This window comes from Cricetulus griseus, chromosome 7 (genome assembly GCF_003668045.3).
Source record: "Cricetulus griseus strain 17A/GY chromosome 7, alternate assembly CriGri-PICRH-1.0, whole genome shotgun sequence".
In the NCBI taxonomy this organism is placed as follows: domain Eukaryota; kingdom Metazoa; phylum Chordata; class Mammalia; order Rodentia; family Cricetidae; genus Cricetulus; species Cricetulus griseus.
The window spans coordinates 82,051,432-82,076,179 of record NC_048600.1 but is presented as its reverse complement, the minus strand read 5'-3'; the positions used below and the strand labels follow the sequence as shown (position 1 = coordinate 82,076,179).

Genomic DNA, 24,748 nt, shown 5'->3' with positions numbered 1-24,748 from the left:
GTAATGGGATTAAATGTGTGAGCCACCACACCCAGATTTTGTTTTAGGAAGGCATTGACATTGAAAGGTGAGTTTATCATTGCTGCAAAATGAAAAAGGGTACGTGTCTAGATATGAAGACAGCACAGAAACTCTTGAGAGCACAGCTGGCACCACCAGGAGTCTGAGCTTCATGGGCAATTAAACATGGCAGGCTGACAGGGTGGTTGTTCTATACTTGACATATGTCCACGTGGCTATGCCTTCTGTGTGCCTCTTGCCTCACTTCTGCCCTTATTCCCACACAAGTACATGACTTCCCCTGTGCAACCAACCACCAAAGTTACACTGCATATGAACATGGTATCCCTCGGGATGCCCAGCACACAGAGGGTGACTAGAATCCACTGGAAGCTGTGGGACAGTGACCACCTGAGGGACTTCTGGCTAACAACAAAACCACCAAAAGAAGAGAAGGGCCACACTGGGCCAGAGCTCTAGAAAGATCTCCAGAACTGTTCATCTCTGCTCCTCTACAGAAGCCACGGACACCGAGAGCCTGGGGTGGTGGGAAATTTATTGAGAGCAGGTGTTGTATACCAAAAGGGTGCTGGGCTTTCATTCATCACTGGCAGGTGTCACAGCGGGTGGTCCCTTTATTGATATCAGTTGGTTGGCCACACTGCAACGACCACAATAGCCACGAGCAGCAATAAAATCACCATTATCATCCCTGCAAAAGAGAAGCAGACATGTCTCTTTTAATGAGCTACACCAGAACAAAGGATCAAACTCTAGAAGTACCTGGAAAGGGCAGTGGGCATAGCACTGGCTCTGTAGGCCATTGGACACAGCAGGCAGGGCTCTGGGGGGGCCTGTAAACAGCCCCTGCCACCTTGAGAGTGGTGCCGGTGGTCCTGGGAGGGCCAGGGCCAGGCCTCAGCCTTTGGCTCTCCTGTGCACACCAAGGAGCTAGCTCCAGATTTAGAATGCCTCTGAGGTGACAAGCATGGTAGCTGTAGATGATTCGGTCATCTCTGTTACACAATTTAACACTGCTGAAGTGCCCATAAAGCAAAATGCCTAATGTTAGTAAGTCACTTTTGGCTGTGGTCTATTTTTGTGCAACTTATGAATGGTTAGGGTAGTTTATTTTGTAAGGCAAGATCTCATGTGTCCCAGGCTGATCTTGAATTCACTTTGTAGCCAAGAATAACTTTGAACTTCTGATCTTTTTGCCTCCACCTTCCAAGTGCTAGCATTATAGATGTGTGCACGTGTGGTTTGTGTGGTGTTGGAGACTGTAATCCATGGTCTTGTACATACTAGGCAAGCACTCTACCAACTGAGCTAGGCCCCCAGGCCACTTGGACATTTTTAAATAGTCAACAAAAAAGTGAAAGGAGGGACTATATGACACGCTGTCTGTGGCCTCTAAAGCCTATATTATTTATCTGTCCCCTTGGAGAAGTTTGCCTACCGGTTTGTTATTGGATTCTGACCTTCAGTCTTCATTTATTTCAGCTAGGGAATTCTTTCTTCCTTGTGAACTTGGCTTGGCACGACATTTCAAGGTGGGTTCTAGTACATTGTTCAGCTACCTTTTCGACATGTTTGTAGTAAGGAGGTGTGTACATGTATGTTAACATTATCATATCTTGGGGACTCAGGAGATCATTATCTTTTCATTCATTTCTGTCTTGGGGAGCACTTCCAGGTTGCCTGAGAGCTCCCTGTGGGCAGGAGTCCCACTGCTTTGAGTGCAGCTTGTGATGGAGATTCTGCTCCTGGCTGGGGGAAGAGGGTTACACCAGGCAGTATCAGAAGACGACAGTGGGCATGATGCCGGTGGCCAGGCTGACAGGGCCCATGATGGGGTACATTCTTGGGACTCCAAGGCCTGGAGTTCACCTGGGAAGAGGGGCTGGTTGTTTCGGAAATAAGTAGACAAGTCTGAGAGGGGCCTGGTCACTACAGCTCAGGCAGGCTCCCAGTGGCAAGCACCCTAACTCCAGAGGCTGCAATGACAGTAGTAGAGATGCCATGAGTCTTGAATGTTCAAGCCATGGTGAAGATGAAAATGGTGGAATAAGCAATGGGAAGGAAGGAACACAGAGAGAGAACTGAAAAACACCCATGGATTTTACCTTGTATGCACTACAGGAACAGGCCTTGGGCCTCCAGCTGATTAGGAGTACTACAATACCTGACTAAACCCGCCTTGCTCCAGACTCAGCCAGTTCCTCACAAAGCTGATGGGGCTGTCTTTTTGGACGTTGAATTTGATCGGGTTGCCTCTTTGCTCAAAGATCTCCAGTTATTCCGGCCGAGGTCCATTGACTCAGCTGAGGTCCCTGTAGCCTAGAAGGCCGCGCATGATCTGCCTGACTCCACTGTTTCTGCGGCCCCTTCCCTGCTCCAGCATGCCACCCCTCTGCTTTCACACATTCTGAACCTTTCACCTGGTGGCTCTCTGTCAGCACCGGGGTTACTTCCTGCTGGTCTCCTTGGTCACCTGCAGGCATTGGTGCTTTGTACAGCTCCACATCTCTAGGCGGGATTTAGTAGCTTCACTTTTGAGGTGCTAGCTCTCCTCTGACCCTCCCTGGAAGGTGGGTGTGAACAGAAGGGACTGCCCCTTCCCCTTCACCAAAACTGCAGGACCCAACACAGAGCTGGCACACAGAGGCACCACAGAAATGTAATAAACGAAGAAGCAGACCGAGTCTCTGGAAGGGCAAGAAGAGACAGGAAGACACAGGAAGAGTAGTGAAGAGGGAGGAAGAAGCTGGGAAGATGCGTCAGATAGGAAACTCAAAAGTGGTCCATACCAACCAACAAAAATTACAGGGACCCAGGGACGACAGCTTCTTGGATTCTAAAGGTTTGAAGGGGACAGAGTTTCAGCAGAGGGGGTAAAACAGGTGCTGATGTGTCTATCATAGAAACCAAGTTAGCCACCTCAGCATCACGCCAGGAGAACACGCGCGCGCGCGCGCGCACACACACACACACACACACACACACACACACACACGCATACAAACACATATGCATGCACGCACAAGGAAGTGAACTTCCCTTTTGACACCTTAGATGGCACATTGATAGCATGTGATAAAGTAGGCGCTTGTCCAAAGGTGAAAAGGGAACTTCAACAGCAAAGACAAATAATACTTTTATATTTTAAACGTGTTCAGGCAAACACAGGCCCTTTGAGAGGTCATTTTCAGGCTTAAGTAAACACAGCATTGGGTGGATCAAGGAAGTCATTTCTAGGTGAGAAGAAACAAGTGATAAGCAAAAGCCAACTGCAGCTTTGGGATCCTTTGGGCTAAGGAGACTTAACTTAGGGACCTTATCACAGCAACCTTGTTTCAAAGTGAGATCACAACTCCAGCACCTTTCTGGAGATGCCCTGGAAGTGTATCTTTCAAAGGCACTGAAGCTGAACCCCACTAGTCACCAGGTTTGGGACTGTGTAAAGGGTGTAGTACCTGACTCACTGCTCCATAATTAGTCATTCTCCTCTCTGTTCTATATCCAAGGAAGCAGAGGTTCTGGAAGGCTGCATGGGAATCCAGATGGGTCTGCTCTCAGAGTATGCTCTTAACCCCTTCCCATGGCAGCTCACTCAGGGGTCTGACACCCCACAGAACACAGGGCTTACCAGGCAGAGGCCCAGACTCTTTGGGGCTGAAGAACTAGGATACAATTTCTTTTCTTTCTTTTCTCCATCTTCTCTTTGTGTTCTCCCTCCACTTTTTATGGTAGAAAAATTTAAACAACCCCCCCCCACACACACACACAGAGAGAGAGAGAGAGAGAGAGAGAGAGAGAGAGAGAAACCAGGAACACTGACTGTCACAAACCCTGGGCTTTAACAAGGATCAGTTCTCAGCAGCCTGCTTCCCTCTGCACCTTCACCTGCCCCTGTGGCCAGCAGTAGGTCCCTGGTCTATCTTGCCTACAAACTTGCAGTAAGAGTCACCGGAAAATGGGGCACTGTCACATAACCACAGCGAGCTTGACAGAGGCAGAACAGAGCCCCATGTCAGAGTCTTTCTGACATGGAAAATGGGTCTAGGCTTGCAGGATGGCTCCTGGAACCACCTGAGCCATAGCGAATCAAGTGTCAAAGACAGACAATGGGGTGGGTTTTCCCCCTCCTAAAAGTGCTCAGGCCTTGTGGGGGGGGGCGGTCTCACCATCCATCCCCAGCTAAGGAAATGTTTGACATTTCAGAAAGAAACTGACAGTGGAACTCCTGGGAGCCTGCCAACTTCTAAACAATGAGCACTCTGGGCCCAGCCCAGGCTCAGAACACCTGTGGGGCGCCTGCTCCAGGTCAGGTCCTTCCTCTGCATTTCACTCAGCTCCTGCCATGGCGCTGCAGGCACCTGGCCAGGCAGATGTTAGCTCCCAGAGTCCCTTTCAGGGCCAGGCACAAGAAAGGTTACAAGAGTAGGGGAAAAATGCCCACTTCCTTTGGTCAGTTTACCAGATGAGTACCCATCACTTAGGATATTTGCAGTCTAGCACATGATTTAAAAAGATGTAAGAAAACAAACTAGGCAGGGACATTAACACTGTGGCTTCGGAACAGGGCCATGTTCTCTGAAGATTGTTCATCTGGATTACTGGCCCATGCTTTTTCCAGTGAAACACTGGAAACCAATGAGTGATGGCTTGTGCTGCCCACACCTGTGCCATGGCAGAGTGCAGGTAACTGTTCTTCATGTTCACTGCATGGATAAGAAGACACAGAAAATATGGAGGCCAGCCTTTCCAGGGAATACCAGCCATTTTACCCTGTAGAGGCAGGGTATTAGGGAGCATTGTGGAGTTGGGAGGCAGCAGGGAAATGCAAGGCACCTTGTCCAGAAGCTCTTTTTATCCACATTTGTCACAAGGAAAGCCATCCTGACTCCCTGATACTTGTTTTGAACCAAAATACACATTCTCATGGTCTGCTTTGTGTGTCACACTGCAAAGAGTCGGGTCAATAGGCCAGCCCCACACAGCCAGCCACCTGTGAAGAGGAGACACCCATGACTAACGCCTGCAGTGGGTGAGTTTCCCCTCACAGTTGTGCTGTCAAAGGTGACATTTGCTTAAGTATTAACCAGTTGGTTCTTGCAGTTCAAACATGGATTTTGAAAAATATTTTATTTTACTTTTTCAGGAGACTCCAGAGCCAAGGTGGGGATTGAGCAGGACAAAAGACAGAATGGGGGTATTTGTTTTCCAAAGTTCATGTAAATGTCCTCTTGAATCCCATTACTAGGTAAATAAGCCAAGAAAAAAAGAAGACCGTGGGAGAAGGTGAACGTGTTTGCCTTTTGCTTTTTGGATTTATCGACAGCTGGGAAATGCAGCCTGCTCTGCCGCAGTCTATGCTACTAGCCTGCTCGTGGTGTGGACACCACAGCTTTCCATCAAGCAGCCTCACAGAGAGCCAGACACTGGTGGGCAGAGCAGCTCCTCCCTGGCCCTGGTCTCACCTGTCTTACAAGGCTAATTTACCCCACGGGTATACCTGCTAACTGCCTCTAGTGGTGTTTTCATTAAAACACCAGGAAAAAGGCAAAAGCCTCCCCCGAGTTTGGCTTTGCTCTTGTCTGGCATCCAGACATCACTTTGAGCTTTCCTTTCGGCTTGAGGTATGGCAGGATTATTCTCCGTCTTTAGCACACGTGCCTGTCTACGTGCATACAATCACATGTGTGCAGGTCAGAGGACAACATCAAGTGCCATTCTTCAGGAGCTAGCCACTTTGATTTCTTGAGGCATGGTTTCTTGCAGGAATGGGACTGATCAGATACGCTAGGCTGGTTGGCCTGTGAGCCTCACTAGTGAGCCTCCTGGGATTCACTTGTCCTTCTCGTGTGCCCCTTTCCCCTATGTTAAGATTACAGGCATGCATTCTTCTGGGCTCTGGGGATCCAACTCATGTTCTTGTGCTTGCAAGGTTTTACCGACTGAGTTATCTCTTTAGCTACCCTCTATCTTCTTCATGGACAACACTCTCTCTACCTGCTCCTTCTACCTATCCCCTTCTTCCATTCTCAGCTAACTTCAGAGTCATGAGCTCAATGCTATCTTCCATGAAGGATGCTCAGCCCTACACACCCTCCTCTCCTCGAAATCAAGACACATCTACAAAGCCACGTCTATACAAGGCCACTGCTCAGGAAGGACAGTCCTTTATCTTTAGCTTTTATGTTATGAATCCCCTTCCCCAGGTCACAGAATCTCTGAGAAAAGAGATTATGCACTGTCTGATGTTTTACAATCAAGGACACAGGACTTCAAGTCTACCACCGAGTAGCTAAGATGCCTGGGGAAACTGTCTCAACTCTGAGTTTGGTTCTACCACTTGTAAAATGAAGCTAAAAAGCTCCAGCACCACAGACACATTATGAGAATTTCATCATAAGGACATGGAGTTTCCAGAACGTAACTGGTTCTCGGTAAATGATAGCTTTGTTGAAAACAGTGGGCACTCCTGTCTACCCACTGCCAAGAACAATGTATAGGAGATGCTCCATGTCTGTGAATGTCCCACAAGACAGGGTAACAGCAGTGTGACATGTCACTCACTCCAAAGAAGAGGAGAAAAGGCAGAGAAACACCTGGGTGGCATCTGGTAGAAACAGAGACCAATTCTAGCTGGGCCGGGCCGTAATGATGGCGTCCAGGAAAGGTTGGAAGTTCACAGTGGAATATCTGGCAGCATCTGCCTCAGTTATTAGCTACAGGAAGGGCAGCTGTGCCCAGTTGGGTGCTGGCTGGAGTCAAAAGGCAGGCAGAGCTCAGCCAAGTGGATGCCAGGTGAGAGAAACTGTGAAAAGCTGAAACGTAAAAGTCTTGGAGGAAGTGGAGGTCAGAGCCGGGGCACAGTCTGAGGATGGAGTCATGGCAAGAGAAGAAAGGTTAAAATGAACCGAAAGGAGACTTACTGTTCGACTATGGGCCATTGGGGAGGAGGTACAAGGAAGAAGCCATGGACTAGGGAACCTGAGAGTTGAGGTTATTTGGGTAGAAACAGGAGTATTACTAACACCAGTGACACTGAGAATGGCAATAGCTACATGAGAAGGCACATGTAAGAATAATAAGTAACTGTATCCATGTCTTTAATCCCAACACTCAGGAGGCAGAGACAGGTAGATCTCTGTAAGATCAAGGCCAGCCTGGTCTACATAGTGTGTTCCAGGTCACCTAGGGCTATACATTGAAACCCTGTCTAAAAAGAAAAGAGAAAATAATGTTTTATAGTGTCCAAATCCTGCTACTCCCACCCACATCAAGGGTAATAATTGATGGAAGAATGAAGACTTGCACTCCCTAAGGGAGCTCCGTGAAGGTCTCTCCATGGCCAGCAGCAGAGCTGGCTTTGGGCAGAAGGCCAAATCTCTGGGTGGGCAAGTCACGGAGCTAGGCTCAGGCCGGCTGGGAAGTCCTAACAGGAGAGGACAGACTGGACTGGTCATGTGAGTTCTTGGAGGAGGAAGGTGGCACAGCATGGTCTGGGACATGTAAGTGACAATGTGGTTCCTCAACGGACCACATGGCAAGGCAAAAATTTGGCCAGCATATGGGACCTACCTTTGTTTCGGTTCTGACTGAAAACCAACACTAGGGTGAAACAGTATTTGTTTGATCTTCACTTTACCTGTGTCATGTTGCACTGGGTGGAGGAAACAAACGGGCCCTGCCTTTAGGTGGCATCATGGTCTGGAGACCATGTAGAGGAAAGAAGGCAGCCTTCAGACACTCCCCTGGTCCCTCTGCAGGCCAACTGCCCAATCCCTCTGTATGCTTCTTCGGGGTCAGGGTCATGAGGGCTTCACGTGATTTTGCTAGGATCCAGGGTCTGGCACACTGTGGGTGCTGACTAATGGTGACTTGACTTTCAGAAGAGCATTGGCCCCTGAAGGCAAGAAGCATGGTCTTTCCCCAGGTGGTTCTTTAGAAAGGCCGGGCCAGCGCTACCCAGGGGTGTCTGGGCTAGAGGTGTGCTGAGGTGACTACTTTGAGAACACAGAGACACCTTGCCCTCTCTTTTGAAGGTCCAGCCCCCACCTGGAGAAAAGCCCCTAGGGCTGGCACCGCAGTAGCCCAGCAGCCATGCTGACAACAGTACAGAAAGCACTGGCAACATGGAAAGAGAAGCCGAGGAAGAGGTGACAGCAGTTACCAAGACACATCTGGGGGCCAGAGGGAGCAAGCATTCTCAGCAGGAAGTGGGAGGCAAGGAGGCCACCTGAAGTAGGGGAGGGGGAAGGAGAACTGGCCTAGGAACAGGAAATTAAAAGGAATTAAGACAGTGAAGGAGGTGGAGCTGGGGAAGCTGGAGGGCAGCCTAATAACGTAAGGCAGGCTCTCTGGATCCAGGGCCCGACACTTGGCCCAGCATCAGGTAGCTGTGGAGCAGCAGTCTAGGCCCCGGGATGTGGACTGGCCAGCACTTGGTCAACAGAGGCCCTGTGTGAGAACTCGCCTCACTGGCCAAAACAAATTAGGTCACAAGAGGTAAGGTTTGGTCAAGTGGTTCCAGTGTGGAACAAGAGTACTGCCCAGAAGTATGTGATAGGTAGGGTTTTAGTTGGGGGGATGGTAGGGGAGGAGAAGGGAGGGAGAAGGGAATTAGGATTGTCATGTAAATCAATCTTGTTTCTAATTCAAATAAAAAATTATTTACTATTTATTAAAATTATTTATTATATAATAAAAAATTATATATATATATATATATATATATATATAGAGAGAGAGAGAGAGAGAGAGAGAGAGAGAGAGAGAGAGTACTGCCCAGAAGCCAGATGTGATGGCACATGCTTGGAGTGCTAGCACTGCCTGGGGAGGTTGAGGCAGGAGATCATGAATTTGAGGTTATCTTTGGTTACACAGGAGACTTCATTATGCATTCTAAAAGTACTACCTAGAAAGGATTTACCCAGGAGAGTGACATGTATCCATATCAGAACCTAACAACAAAAGTCACTGAGTGCCTACTACATGCCAAGATGCATAGTTGGCTCTTTATGGGTCTGCCAGTCTCACAAGGGCAACAGGAAACCAACAGACCCCCGAGGAGACCAACCCCAATCCTACCCACCTCCTAAAAGAAAGCAAACTTTTCGATGACAGTGTTCCCTCGAGAGAGTAAGCAAAGTGCTGAGACATCTAGGCCCTATCTGTGTTCACTTCCTGCCTCTGAAAGAAGCTCGGCTCAGTACTCACTGCAGTTCAACAGCAGAATCCAATTGCAAATAGATAATCCTTCGTATCGGCAATCGAAAGCAGCACATTATGAGTTGTCAGGGCAATAATTTAAAGTCAATTCTCTGGCACATCAATACTCTCTAAGAAACATCCCCTGGCCGTGCTGCCTGTTACCCCCAGGGAAGGCAAATCTGTCTGGCAGGAGTCCAACTGTCTCAGAAAAGCCAGGCAGGAACACTGTTACAGATATCTTGTTTTGACAATTCCCTTTGGACTGTGTGTCAAAAGATTTCTGGATGGTTCCAGCCAGGCTATGGATTCACTATAACAAACTCCTTCATTTGTCCTGCTTAGATGAAGCTGGGCCACCTGGCATTAATTAGGGACAACTGGCAAGGTGACCCAAGAGCTCTGCTGCTGACGTCCTAACTCAGGACAGAAGCACAGCATTTGTCACCCATCAGTGGTGAAAAGCAAAGCACCTGGACAAGGGGCCAAAGGTTACCAGATCTAAGGTGAGTCCCTGGGTTCGTAGACCCTGGGGTGACATGTGAGAGTGGCCTAGGGGCCTTGCCTCTTCACCATGACTCTGCCTCTGACACCCAGCTGACACGATGGTGTCCATAAGAGATCATCAGGGACCTTTTGCCAGGAATTCTGTACTCTGAATGGAGCACGGCTAAGGCTCAGGATATAGTCCTGGTGACATTCTAGCAACAATGGACACAGACTTAGCTCTGAAGGTCCCAGCACCTGCCTTGGTTATGATCTTCCCTTAAACCTGATTGGCCAAACCACCCCTTCTGCAAGTAACCCTAATCATTCAAATTAATTTCATGGTTTTTCTTGCTTTGTTTTGAACCTAAAGGAATAAAAGCCATTTCCTCCTGCTTGCAACCAAGCTCCTCCAGCTGACGGATCAACAAGAATAATTTCTTTGGAAAAATCTAAGCACAGCATGTGAGTGGTTTCTTGTTACCAGTTTAGTCTCAAATGGGCAGTTGGGAAGTGCTGCTCCTTGGAGCATGTGGCCTGGGCTGTATCCCCTGACTCTGAATGAGTCAGGTTCCAAATAGAAACCACAGGTACAGTGACACCTTCCCCACCAACAACTCCTTTTCTTCCAGCCACACATCCTATAAGTGTTCTCTAATCGACGCCATAGATGCTGTTTGGAAAAGTCAAGATGTAAAAAAGATAGGCCCCAGTTTGGACGCAACAGGTACTTGGAGTAACTATCAGGGCATTATAGCTCAGTCTCTGTAAATGAGGCCAACAAGAAAATGCTGGATGAGCAGATTAATTGCTTACATCCCACCTTCTCCAGGGATCCATGTTCAGCAGCCTGAGTGTCTGGTTCAGGTAGATCCCAAGCAACTGCATGAGGTCCCTGCCATTACTGCGCTTTTAGCAAAGGCCATATCCATTAACTTCATAGTGCAGGGAGCTTTATATGCACCTTGTATATGCTGTATACACTATAAACTCAATAAACATTTAAACAAAGAAATGACAAGAGCTCTCACTCCCGACATGGCTAGGTAGGTGAGAACTGCACTGTTAGTCTCTGGAAGTCTGCATCTCGCAACTACAGCAATGAGTAAAGGAGACCAGCAAACTGCTGCCCCATGACTTAGTGGTGGGTGGGTGGGTGTGGTAGGGGAAGTGAGGAGACAAAGACAAGTAGGTAACTTGATGTCCCAGAAGCTGCTGAGAGCCAGGAAGAAAAGCAGCTTCTTTCTTCCTGGTGGGTATCTAGGTAGTGGCTCAGAGCCATGCCTCCTCTCTTCAGGTCTGAGAGGCACACAGAGAGGACTTGCTGATATGCTAATAATTTTTAGAAATTAACCATCTGACAATGAGATGTGGGAGCACACCACAGGTAACCCAGGGTGCCCTTCCCAGGGTGCCCTTCTGCGCGGCATCAGGAAATTTCCAACCTTAAATGTTAACAGCATGGAAGCTAAGAAAGAACACATTACGAGAGTTTCTTGGTATGAAGGGTGATGTAATGACAACTGGAAGCAGACAGGGAACTTATTATAGAATGCGGCAAAGGGCGAGTTGGAGAGGAAGGCCTCATCAATGGGTCTCAGCACTTTCCAGGATGGGAGGAGTCAGGTGGGGTGCTAGTTCCTGCTTGGTCTGTGGGGGACATGGGATCTCATATGAATCGGGAAGCAGTGGGCTGTTCCTTGTGTAGCTGCTATTCATCAAGTGACCCACTTCGACTGTTCTATGCCTAAATGAAAACTATACTTCTTTAGTTGATGGCTGCTTTTATTAGGGGCCGTTTCACTTCATCACAGCACTGGCGGGGAGCTGCAGAGTGCTGGCCACCAGCTGGTCTCTGAAATTGAGAGGAAGCCAGGCTGAGGTTGTAGAAGCAAGATGAAGTGCAAGATGTCCCCTTATGTTTGGAAGATCCAGGGTAAATGCACTTCCAGAAATGTTGGGAAACTAGCACCACTTCCAGAGCTAGGGTGAAAGACACTTTGTCATCCTGCAGGCCACATCTGCCCCAACTAGTCTCAGTGTTCCTTTAGCCTCCAAGGTAACATGCATTACATAGGGAACCATGGGCCACGGTGGCAAGGATATAAGAAAGACAACTGTTAAAGGGTATGGGAGAAAAGAAAAATAAAGGTTGGCAAGAGAACAGCCAGACATCTTTCACGTTAAAAGCCAAGTCTTTTCTCAAGTAACTAGAGTGTAAGTCGTAACTATTTATTGTGGCTGTGACTTGTTCCCATCATGGAAGGAGAAAAATTCAAAGGGTCACCATAGCTTTTAACTGGTCATCGTGAGGCAGTCGGAGCTCTCTCACCCATTATTGTCATGCATGTTACACTTCCCACGTGTGCAGCAAAACGAACGAGAGGCCCATGAAAGATGCGCATGTGCATAAATGCCAGGTCTCCCTCTTTGCAGCAAGGCAGCAGGGTGAGCCCCAACAAGTACTAATCAGCCAGTCTCCCAACTGTGGGCCTGACCACTCTCAGCAAAAGCAGAGCTAGCTGCCAGGCTATTCTCAAACACTCTCTCTCTCTCTCTCTCTCTCTCTCTCTCTCTCTCTCTCTCTCTCTCCCCTCCCCCCCCCGCCCCCTTCGGCTCTACCATGAAAACAGATTCCAAAGTGTATGTTCACAAAACCCAACACTCTGCATGTGTATAAAAGTAACTAAATAAAAAGCCTGTAGATACAGTGGAGTTCATATTTGGTCTATGGGAGGTATGATGGTTTAATCTTCATCTTCATGACTGGATTTAGAATCACTTAGGAAACACATCTCCCTGAGCATTTCCAGAGATGATTACATGGGAAGACCCACCCAGAAGTGGGTGGTGGCATCCTATGGACTGTAGTCTAGGATGCAGAAAGGGGAAAGAGGAAGAAACTGGGTAAGCATGGGCACACCCCTTTCTCCGCTTTGTGATCTGTCCAGATGTGGACTGGACTGGCCAGTGTGGACTGCAGCCTCTCAACTATGAGCCAAAATAAGTCCTTCTTCCTTAGGCTGCTTCCTGGGAGACATCTCATCCCGGCAACAGGAAAAATAACTAATAAAAAGGACGTGAATCTGCACAGTGCCCCAAGTGCTCTTCTCCCTAAGATTTGGAACACAACTTTAATGCTCAAGCTACAGTGAGAAGCTTGATGGCAGGAATGCAGTGAAAACGACATCTGGCTAACTTTTCATTAGCAGGATGAAAGCTATGAGCTTCATGAGTGCTGTGGGACCCAGCACGATTGGTACAGTGAGAACAAGAACAGACATTCCAACTGTGTTCTACATCGGCTCCTGGGAAAACCTGTCCTTTACACAGAGCAGTGTTAGAGTTTACAGGCCAGTCTAGGAGATCACAGGAGCAATAGAACAGCCACCTGCAGAGCTCTCCCATAAGCATGTGGCACAAATACAGACTGAAGGAACCTGCCGGTGCATCATGGGGGACTAGCAATGATGCTACCTCCATTCACTACTACCCTCAAACACTCTTCACTACCTCAACAGCATGCCATCTGGGATCCCTAAAATTTGCCCTTCATGCAGGGAAGCTTTTAATAATGTAGCAGCAAATGCAAAGTGAAACCTCAGGGCTAGAACTGGGGACCCCCAATCACCTTTGTGGCCTGAGATACACACCTCAGGGAAGCATCATGAGCAGACTGGACAGTGTTTCTATTGAACCTTCTAGAAACACAGAAGATGTTTAATCTAGAATATGATTAAACACTTGAGCAGAGATTCTTCCAGCAAAGAGGATTTAAGGTGGAAGGGCACACTGGATCAGAGCTGGAAGGCTGGGAACAGCTGTATCTGGGGGAACAACTATATCTGGGGGAACAGCAAGGAATAGGGCTTGGGACTTCAGAGGACCTGATAAGCAAGGTGGGAGTCTTTTCCTCTACTTAAGATGTTTTTTTTGGGGGGGGGCAGGAGCTGCAGATCCTGGTGGCATATGTGCTTAGCATGTGTGAAGCCCTGGTTTTGGACCCCAATACTGGTTAAGCAAATTAATAAATGTAGACATTTGATGTGTAAAGGATGAAATAGGTCAGAAATGTACTGTTATAGCACAAGTCACATTGGTAAAGGACACATGACTGTCATGCCAATACCAGGGATGTGTCATGTGACATGGGAAAAATACAAATATGTGCCTTCTGAGGGCAAGTTGTGGGTGCCAACAAAAAAAGTCATTTGAGAATAATATGGAGATGGTGTCATCAACGCTTACGTCTCTGCTCTTCTGGAAAGAGAAGTAGATGATCCAGAACATGATATCTGGGTCTGAAATATTTGCTGGCTTATGTTAAACATAATCTGTCAGTTATGTCAGATGTCGATTCCTAGAACACTAAGTAGGTGAGTCGTGTCACATCCCTAAAATGATCAGGTTTCCTACCTTGGCCTCCCACTCTCAATATGTCATGCTTGCTTTCACCTCTGGGCATGCTTGCTTGCACCTCTAGACCTGGCATGGATCTTCACCATTCACACTGCTCAGAGCCTCCATATGCCCAACAATGGCACAGCCTCAGCTCAAGAACACCCCCCCTCCCTACAGACCCCTCTCCCTAAGCTCACAACGCCTTAGGCCTGCCTTTCCTATGCTTCTGTGCACAGATGGTATGCACTGCAAAAAATTAACTTCATAAAATTAACAATTGGGCCAGTGAATTACTATTCCTCATAGTCTGTGGATTCTTTGAGACAGCAGGCCATGCATTTCTGTGATTGTGTCTTGCCTGTTTCCATGTGTACACAGAGGTCCTATGATCCCATCCTGTAGCCCTTAATGAGAATTTCATCATTGTGTGACTCCATCACTAGGTCACTGGGTGAATATTACATAGTGCATTTGCACAGACTAAACATGGCTACATGACTACATGACAAAATCTTTGGGGACTAGGTCATACATTTGGTCTACCATTGACTAAACTGTCATTTCACAGTGCTTTGGTTTTTTTCTGCTTTGGTTGAATGGGCAGAAGTTCATAACTTAGATTCACTCTCTTGAATACCAGCAGAATAGCCTTCCAATGACTTTTTGACTCAGTGGCAGTTACTAAACAGTACCTGGAACACAGTAACTGCTCACAAACATATGTTGAATAAATGAATGAATGAGCAATTGAATTATAGACAGAGATGTCATTAAGGTATTTAAGAAGTTCTGGTTTAAAAAAAAAAAAAACTACAAAGGGGCTAAAATAATTTCCAAATTCAAAATCAGTACATTCCACGTTTGTGGCTAGCAACCTAGGTGTGAAAGTGTAGGCAGGCCCAGTTGATACCTGGGCTTAGCTTTCAGTAAAATGGAAGGCTACACCAGCTGCTCATGGGTTTCCTCCTGAGATGATGTAAACGCAGGGTTTCCAGCCACTCACACCCTTTTCTGAATTGAACTAGACAGCCCCACTTCACAGTTCATCTGCTCCCCGAACTGTTTTATTATCCTTTCTTTGAAGACATTCTTAAGAAAAAAAGTTAACTGAAAATTACTTGCAATGGAAGAGTTTATGTTGAAGGTAGCTATACTCAGTGTAATGGGGGCCAGGTCCAGTGGCTCAACTAAGATCTTGCTAGAAATGCTACTTCCAGAAACACCCAGGAGTCTGACTGCAAGATTTCTCCTGGTTCTGAGGTTTGAGAACTACTGGTCCAGAGATTAGGATCAAAAGCTGACAACAAAATACTAGTATTAGAGGAAGGGCTGTATTCCTTGGGCACTAGATGGTAACAAGGTAGGGGCCCTAGATAGTAGGGAGGTCCCTGTGCCTGGGAGGCGGGTACCCAGTCTCCAACAGCTCATGAAAAAGCCTCATGAGAAATGGGATATGCATTTGACACACACAAAAATGCATCTGACACACAAAACTGTCACAAGTCAACCCCCACAGCATTCCTTTAGCTTCATTTCCTCCTGAGGAGGTCTGCAGGGCCCAGAGCAGCAGCTGACGGGGCCAAAGGACTGTTCCTATTCACAACAAAGAGATTCCAAGAAACATGTCCACCAGATTGCCAGACTTTCTTTCCATCTAGCTCCAGGGAGCTATGTCTCTACTGCCCAGAGTCTCCACTCTTCCTCACAGAGCAGAAGGTAGGGCCTAAAAGAAGATGGTCAGAGAAGAGGCTTGGACAGAAGAGGGTAGGCTGGCTTCAGTTCCCAACATGATGGCTGGGCTGAGGCGACAGTCATTTCTCAAATCGGACTCTCATTTTGGATGACACTTGTATTTTCAAGCCCTGAAAGGACACATTAAAGATTCTAACTGTACACTAGTCAGAGGAGGAGAGCCCTTCTCACTCTGGTGGGGCTAGCCACTGTTGCCTGCTACTCCAAAGGACACACACAGCTAGCCTCCCACGGGAGCCCGTCAGAAGGCGCAGGCAGCCCCACTCTAAGATGAGGCCTTCTTGAGTAGTGTGGTTGAGGAAATGGGTGAGGGAGTGTCCAATGATTAGTTCCTCATGGTCCCCACATCCTTCACATGTATCGCCTGCACCCCCCAGAACACGTCTGTATTCTTGATAGCGGGACTTTAACGTGAATTTTATCCCCTCTGGGCACTTCTTATGGGCAAACTGAAGCATTCTAGGAGATTTGCCATTCTTCCCTTTGCGCCCCTCCTTCCCACCGCCATACTCTGAGAGCCATTCCTCGTTCTCTTTCTAAGAATGTAATAGACATTTCAGCACAATCTTCTAATCCACATTATTTATAATATTCTGAACATCCAGAGAGCTGGCTGGAACGCTAAGTAATAAATCAAATTCAACAACAACAACAAAAAGGAAAAGGGGGGGGGCACCCTTGGCAAGGCTTGAGCCTGAGATGTTTCATTACCCAAAGGGTTTCGTTATGTTCACAAAAGTGAGATGGGGATGAGCCTGGGGCTTAGGATGACATGAAGTCAGGAACTGGAATCCATAGGCATAATCATAACTTTGTATAGTCCTCAAACAGGCTCACCTCTCCGGGGGTCGTGACAGTAAATGAGATACGTGGGAAGCACTCTGAGCTGCTCAAAGACAAGCAAGTGAGCCCAGCTCTCCTTGCTGAGTCCCAGAGGTCATCTTCTCCAAACAGAGGGTGATCAGAGACCCCATCCCCTTCTGGAGCTGCTGTCACTGCTCATTAATGTCCTCTCAGCTTTCAGTGAGGTGTTGGGGGCGGGTGAGGAGGCATGCAGCATGTTTAGGACAAGCTGGTCCCCAGGTCTGGCTCCAGTCTCCATCCAGAGCGGGGACTCTTCTCCCACTGCCAGGGAGGGCTGCTCCGGGCCACACACAGCCAGAGGGCTCTCTGCCGAGGGTTCTGCTCCTGCTGGGGTGGGACTTGGACACAGGGAATCCAAGCCTCGTGGAGCGGGCCTGTGTTTACGTGGATAGTCCTGGCAGCTGCAGGGACCTATTGTCTGCATTCTGGGACCACTCCATGGGGCTCTTTTTGTCAGTTTCTGGGGTACTAGATGCTGCTTCTCTTTTGTTTTGATGGATGTACTGAATGTAAGATTAGATTCATCCAGTAGTCATCCAGAGTCATATTTAACAAATAGAGTCTAATGCTGGTTTGGGGGAAATGACTGTGACCAATCCTTGGCCATGAACCTCCACCTGCTTGCTGGCTGGGGTCAAGCAACCTCTAGAAGGAATTTGACACTTGCTTTGCTCATCACTTCTACCAATAAATATCCAAAGCAGTTAATGTGATACACAACATCTGTTTGAACAAAGCTGCCAAGACCACGGCAACTCCTTCCCAGTGTCTATCAGGACACAGAACACACCCACGTCTTCATTACTGAGCCCTCAAGATTGAAGCCTGGGTAGACGATCTGCTATCTCTTTTGCTCTGATAAAACTACATCCTCTGGGCTGCAGCCTACTAGGGCTGAGCACGTTCCCCAAACCTCTTGGATCCCCTTCCTCTACTCTCACTCCATCTCTGAGAACACCTTTCCCTCAGCTGTGGTGCTCTTCCGTTCTCCCTTCCCCATCACTTTTACACAGAGAACTTGTCCAGCTGCTTCAGCGACCATCGATGCCCTATGATCCCCACCTTAATGCCCTCTCCCTGACAATGGCATTCTACTTTTCCCTCTCTTAAAATGTGCATGCTGTCATCTCTCTGCTCAGACAGTAAGAAACAATCAAGCTGTGACTTTAAAGAGGACTGTTGTGCTCAACTCCTGACCTTATCCAAACAACAGGATAGCAGTGTATATGGGTGTGACTACAACACATACACAATCACTAAGAATCTCCTCAATAAACAATCGCTTTCTCACTGTGAAGGCTTTGTCATTTATGTGACATGGCATACCCACAGCCCTTCAAATGGGATCTGTTCTGATCAAGACTTTGGCAGAAAGGCAAGTCATGGTGGTTGATACAGGCCTCATGGTTTACACACCAAGCCATGGTGACTTGGGCATACAAAGTGAAACCAGCCACTCTGTAGCCTAGTACACAAGGCTGAGCAGGGATAATTCAGATGGGAAATCAGCACTCTACTCGGCTGAGCCATGTGCCTCCTCACAGCAAATGTGACCCTTATGATAAACGTGTGTGTGTGTGTGTGTGTGTGTGTGTGTGTGTGTGTGTGTGTGTGTGTAAATGTGATTCTCTTGGGACTCCCCCATGAAAAGATTGTCAAATAGCAAATGTTTAATTATATACACATATATCTTAAAGCACAAATTCTGACTAAGGATAAATTTCTAGCGGCAAGATTTTTGGCCATCAGCAGGGGAAGGGACCTTCCCAGCCCCTCTGAAATGAGAACATTTAGGCCACTGGTGAAATACCCCAAACACAAATCACATGACTTGCAGTCAGGGTCACCTTTCACCATCCATCCCCATCACAGTTCAGTTAAGCAGAAAGAGGTTAGGACAAACATCTTCATGACTTCAGCCAAGTACACACAGCACACTCTCTTCCCATTAGCGGCTCTGAGATGCTACAGAACCCACCACAATTTCTCAAACAACAACAACAACAACAAAAAAAAAGATTTGAGGCTCCATGGAGACAGACTGTGGGTAGAAGGACCTGGAAATGAGAGCTGGCAAGGGTTGGTGACAACAGGACTTCCATGACTGTGGATGGGGTCAAGGCAGAGTAGAGAGGGAAGGCCATCAGCCACCACCCACCACTAATCTATTTTGTCCCAGGCAGGCATCAGGCTAGATAGTGGGAATCAACAAGGCTCCCCGAGGAATCTGCAAGGCAGCTTGGGAGACAGACATCCAAATAATCACAGTGAAGTAACTAGGTAAGAGGTAACAGGAAGCAAGGCGTTATGAGAAGAAATGAGGCAATGAAGCTGGCAGAACAAAGGTCATCCCAGCAGGAGGGAGCACTGAACACTGAGCACTGAGCACCCAGCACCCAGACATTCATAGACCCCAGAGAGCCTTGGAAAGCTTGTGAGAAACAGAGACATCAAGGCAAATCTGGAGTCAACTCATCCTGCAGTACCTGGGGGCCAGGATGACAGGGAAGTCACTGGGGGTTAGGCAAGAGTGGCAGGATCTCATTTATGTTACATGGTTTCTGTGCAACTGTATGAAGACTGGACAGGAGGAACCAATGTGTTACATATTCACAGAACACTTACCTGAGTCCCTCCTGTCGCATTCCCTCCTGACAGGAAAAAGTTCTCTCTAAGCAACAACAACAACAACAAAAAACCCAACCAAACAAACAAATGAAAAAAGGCTACACAGAAAAAGCGATAACCCAGACAAAACTGAAGACAGAAAACAAACAAACAAACAAACAAAAACTATGTCCCATAAACAAATTCAGTATAAAACATGCAACTAAAGTAAAACAACAACAAAACATTCAATCTAATTATAATAAAAAACCAAAATAGGGTCTCTCAGGAACTTTTGTGAAGCCAAGTAGAGATTTCCCCATTTTACAGATAAGGAAAACTAAGGCTTGGAGAGGTTAAGTGTGTGGAATCTATTCTAAAAGATTAGCCTAGGGCAGAGTAAGGTACGCTATAGCAATAGTGACATGGATGAGAGACTTAGAGGTATGTGTCTATACACAGGGCCTGAGTGCTGTCAAGCTGAGTGTGGGCAATGGGGAGCCTATGAAAGGTTTTAACAAGTGATGGGAGAGGTGAAGGGTAGACAGAAGCAAAGACCCCTTCCCTGAGTTTTAGTGCAAGAAATGGGAAGGAGCAAAGTGGAGCCGGAAGACAAGTTAGGACAAGACAGGAGCAATCTACGGAGAGTGAGGGTGGGTGAAGGCTGAGGAGCAGGGAAGGCAGCCACAGGGACGGCAGTGTATGGACTCCACAGGCACTAATGATGAGGAATCAACAAGAACTAGCAGTAGATAGGATGTGGGGGCCAAGCAGGATCAAGAATGACGTCGAGGATTTGGCTTGAGACTGAGTGGTTGGTGGTCTAGCTCATCAGCATGGGAAATAAGAAAAAGAAGCGGGGCTGGAGATGACAGGAGGCCAGTTCTGACTTCTTGGGATTATTACAAGCAGGTTTTGACAGCACAATGCTTGCTTTTCTCCCACCAGGATTATAGAGAACTTGGTTTGGGGCAGTGAGTAACTAGGGGCAGTGTTCATGTCGTGGTGGGGGGTCATGTGTAAACCTACATCTACTGTGAGCACCTAATGTGAACCCTATTCGGTCCTGAGTCATCACAAAGGTGTTGAAAGGGCTCAGGTCTAGCAGTGACAGCTGGCACAAGACCCCTAGAAATGTCCTCTTGGGACCTCACACTTTTCAGTCAATGGCTGAGGCAGATGCTATTCTTGTTTTCTTCTCTCTACCCCGAGACTCTTAGCCATAAATATTTTTGATATAGCTAATTTTTTTGTTGTTGTTGGTCTGTTGATGGTTTCTTACTGTAATTCCTCTTTCTTTGACATCTTGGGATGCATTCCTTCACTATCTGTTCTTTCAAACATAGGGTTTCAAAGTATGGCAAAAATATTTTCAACAGAAACGTGCAACTAGAAGCCATCCTTTTCACTCATGAAACATTGGGGTATCATTTGGGTCTTAGATGCCCCCCCCACTAGGAGGTGGCAGAAACCTTTAGGAAGTGGGTCCTGGTGGAATGATAGGTCACAAGGATGTGCCCTTAAAGAGGACACCAGGACCCTGGCTCCCTCTCCTGTCTGCTTCCTGTTTGTCTTGAGATAGGCAGCTTGGGTCTACCATAGGCTCCCTATGGTAGTCTTCTGTCTGTCTTAACCATAAGCCCCCACATAGTGAGCCAACCAGTGACAGGCTGAAACCCTCCGAGAGCAGAAGCCACAGTAAATCCTTCCCGAGACACCAGTTTTCTCAGGGGCTTTTGTCAGAGGTGGAGAGCAACACAGGTGCTGCTTCTGTTGTGTCATCAATTATAACTATCACATCTCCGTGTACTTCCACTTAAATACTCAGCACAGTGCTGACCAAGAGGAAGCTTCTTGGTTAGACAGACACGCCCCTGGCCAACATACACTGCCAAGAGACCAGAGAAGCCCAGAGAAGCCCCTCACCTGGTGACAGCATATACAACTTACAAATTCTGAGAAGAGACATTTAGGCAAGAGAAGAGAATTATGGAGACACATCTTTGTTTTCTCTCTTGTGTTACCCAACTGAAGAACTGCACATATCCAGCCTCCAGACGCTCACGACTCCACCGGCACAGGCTGAGAGCAGGGTCGGTCATAAGATAAAGAAAGGGAGGTATGCAGTCATGGCAGAGCCTAGACAGGGGGCTGAGGGCAGGGAGAGCCCAGGAAGCCCAACAGGTATCCACAAAAGGAAAAATGAACCATTCACAGATACAGACCCTGGGTGGAGGTGACCCCAGCTTACTAGACTCTAAGATATTCCACCACACAGAGCTCACGGCATTGTTCACAGGACATTGGAACCTTGTGACATCAAGGAATATCACTTGGTGTGAGATACTTAGAAACTGCTTTTCTTGGGCAGAGGATGAAGTTCACACATCTGGAATGCACCAGGCCCTGGGTTCCATCCCAGCATTCCCTCCCTCTGACATACAGAATGTCTTTTCTCAACTGAGTTTTTTCTTTCTATAAATAATCTACCATTTTCTATATTTAAAGTAGACTTTTCAGAGTTTTCATGACACTAGATTAAAACAGAAACTCAGGAAAAATGTTTCCTGTGACAACCTGGACTGTGCAGCTCCATAGTGGAAGAAACATTTTATTCATACATAGGCTTATTGGGATAAAAATGAGTTTAAGCCGGGCTTCGGTGACACACACCTTTAATCCCAGCACTCCGGAGGTAGAGGCAGGCGGATCTCTGTGAGTTCAAGGCCAGCCTGGTCTCCAGAGTGAGTGCCAGGATAGGCTCCAAAGCTACAGAGAGAAACCCTGCCTCAAAAAACTAAAAAAAAAAAAAAAAAAAAAAAAAAGAAAGAAAGAAAAAAGAAAGAAATGAAAAGTGAGTTTAAAAGCAGTTGTTTCTGATGCCTTGGGTGTCTATGGGACACAGTGCTTCATTTTGTAAGAATTATTTTGTTAATCAAACACCAATTTATTACAATCCCTTCAGAGAAGTCTGGTGGAAACTATAAGCCAGATAGTACTTGAGGGTTTTCTTCCAAAGCTGAGAGCCAGCAGTTACAGCACCAGGGAAGGTGATTTTTACTGTGGTGCATTTCCTCGAGAGAGGAAATGATTTTTGAGAATACTGAAGCCTTCTTTATTCTAACACAGACGAGCAACACCTGTACACAATCTTTGGAGACAACAATAAGACTTTTCTGGGGTTTCGTGTCATGACCGTTTAATTTAATAGCCCTGAGAGTTTAAACAGGACACTAATACCTCAGTTAACTGGCATGATCGGGGAACTGGGGATTCCAGTTAATGTAATTTTTCCATCAACTAACAGCGGCCCATTTGTGTAGTGATATTTCCTCAGTAGGGTGAGGGACTTGGACAGCTCTTTTTGGGGGTCACAACCACATAGGTTGTCTCTCAGGTTTATGCTTATTTTTTAACCAGCATTTTGCTTCTCATAAATCTTAATTAATAAACCAACATTCAACTATGTAGTGAAAGGCTCACCAATGCAAACAAACAAACAAAAAGGTTAAGTTCAACTCTGATAACATTAGCTAAAGAAAATAGATCCAGAGGCAAAATAAAATATTTCCCTCCCTATGCACAAAGCCACATCAGTTTAACAGGCCAGGCACCCCATCTGCCCCTGGGGAAATGGAGATAAACAATACATATTTTTGGACCTCAAAAGCTTGTAGTTTATATATAGATGATGTAGGAAACACCAGAAGACATTAGAAATGACAGTTGTTTAAAGAATTTTTTTCTTTAAAAATCATATAAAGCTATTCTTGCTTTTGAACAGTCTAGACAAATGAAAAATACATGTCTAAAAACCAGGCATCAAACCTCAGATCTGACACGTGTTAGGCTGAAGCATAATGTTTTTCACCCCCAGCCTCTGAAAAGTACTTTATTGTGGGTTTTTTTTTTTTTTTTTTTTTTCAGACGTGGTCTCACTATGTAACCCTGGCTGGTCTGCAACTCACCAGGCTAGTCTCAAACTCACAGACCTGGCCCACCCCCCTTCTTCCCTAAGTACTGAGATGGCATGTGCCAAGAACATCAGCTGAAACATACTTTCTGCAGTAATTAATGAGAAGAAAATAAATGTAGACTTTCATCAAAAGAATAATGACTGACCCCACATCTGCACTTTAACTTACTGGAATGAGAAAGCTCTTAGAGAGGTAACTGGTAAACAGGCAAAATGAACATCAAACAATTTCTCATTTGACTTGCTAGGACCTAAATAAAGATCCTGGGGTCCTTTGTAGTCTTTCCCCCTATGTTTTAGTTACAGGTGAGACTCGTTTTTGAGCAGGCCGTTTGGCCTTAGAATCCTGAGGGTTTTAGGTTCTATTCTCCAGCTCCCAGGACCCCAGCCCTAGAGACTCTCCTTCACTGGTTCAGAATGGGGCCCAGGAATTGGAATTTTAGCAGGAACAACATGCTTTATCATCAAGGAAAGTTTGAGAACAAGGCCCTAGATAATATGATGCAGTGGCTAGTCTTATGTTAACTTGACAGAACCTCTTATTGGGAAAATGTCTCCATAAGACCTGGCTACATAAGGCATTTTCTTAATTAGTGATTGATGGGGGAGGGTCCAGCCTATTGTGGGTGGGGCCATCCCTGGGCTAGTGGTCCTGGGTTCAGAAGAAAGCAGGCTGGGTAAGCCATGTGGGGAAAGCAATAAGCAGCACTCCTCCATGTCCTCTGCATCAACTCCTGCCTCCCGGTTCCTGCCCTGTGTGAGTTCCTGTCCTGACTTCATTGGTGGACATGTAAGCCAAATAAACTCTTTCTTCCTCAACTTGCTTTTGGTTATAGTGTTTCATCACAACAATAGACACTCTAACTAGGACATATGACATACCTACTCATCACAAGTCAGAGAGGAGCTTGGAGAGAAATGGGGAAGCCTATCTCCAGGTGCCACAGAACACTCAGGAATCTGAATTTTCTTTTCTTTTTTTTTTTTTTTTTTTTTTTTTTTTTTTTTTTTTTTGGCAGGGTTTCTCTGTAGCCTTGGAACCTGTCCTGGAACTCACTCTGTAGACCAGGCTGCCCTTGAACTCACAGAATCTGCCTGCCTCTGCCTCCTGTGTGCTGGGATTAAAGGCATACACCACCACTTCTCAGCCAGGAACCTGAATTTTAAATAAAGATTTCAGCAGTATATGGTTTGCAGAAAAACACTGTTTGGTGCTGACAAACCACTAAGCTCCATTTTGCATGTGTTGGCTATAAAATGCAGAGAACACAAGGAAAGCAACAGAGAGGTTTGAAGTCCTGATTTTAAAAAGGGAGACATAGCTAAGGCAACTCAATAGATCCCACGTCCCTGGACAACTCATTGTCTTTGATACAGTAGGTTCTGATCTGAGGTAAAGTGACCATTTCTCTGGGGCTTTCAGGGTTATGGCCAGCCCAGTGC

General features: G+C 46.7%; 1 protein-coding gene across 1 annotated transcript in view; it reads right to left on the bottom strand.

The window, feature by feature from the left end:
- Nucleotides 1-537: 537 nt before the first annotated feature.
- Stx8 (syntaxin 8) overlaps nt 538-24,748 on the bottom strand; it is a 243,616-nt gene continuing 219,405 nt past the window's right edge. Inside the window, exon 8 of the mRNA XM_027427108.2 lies at nt 538-712. Coding sequence (XP_027282909.1) covers nt 645-712 — 68 coding nt within the window. The 3' untranslated portion in view covers nt 538-644. The remainder of the gene's footprint in view (nt 713-24,748) is intronic.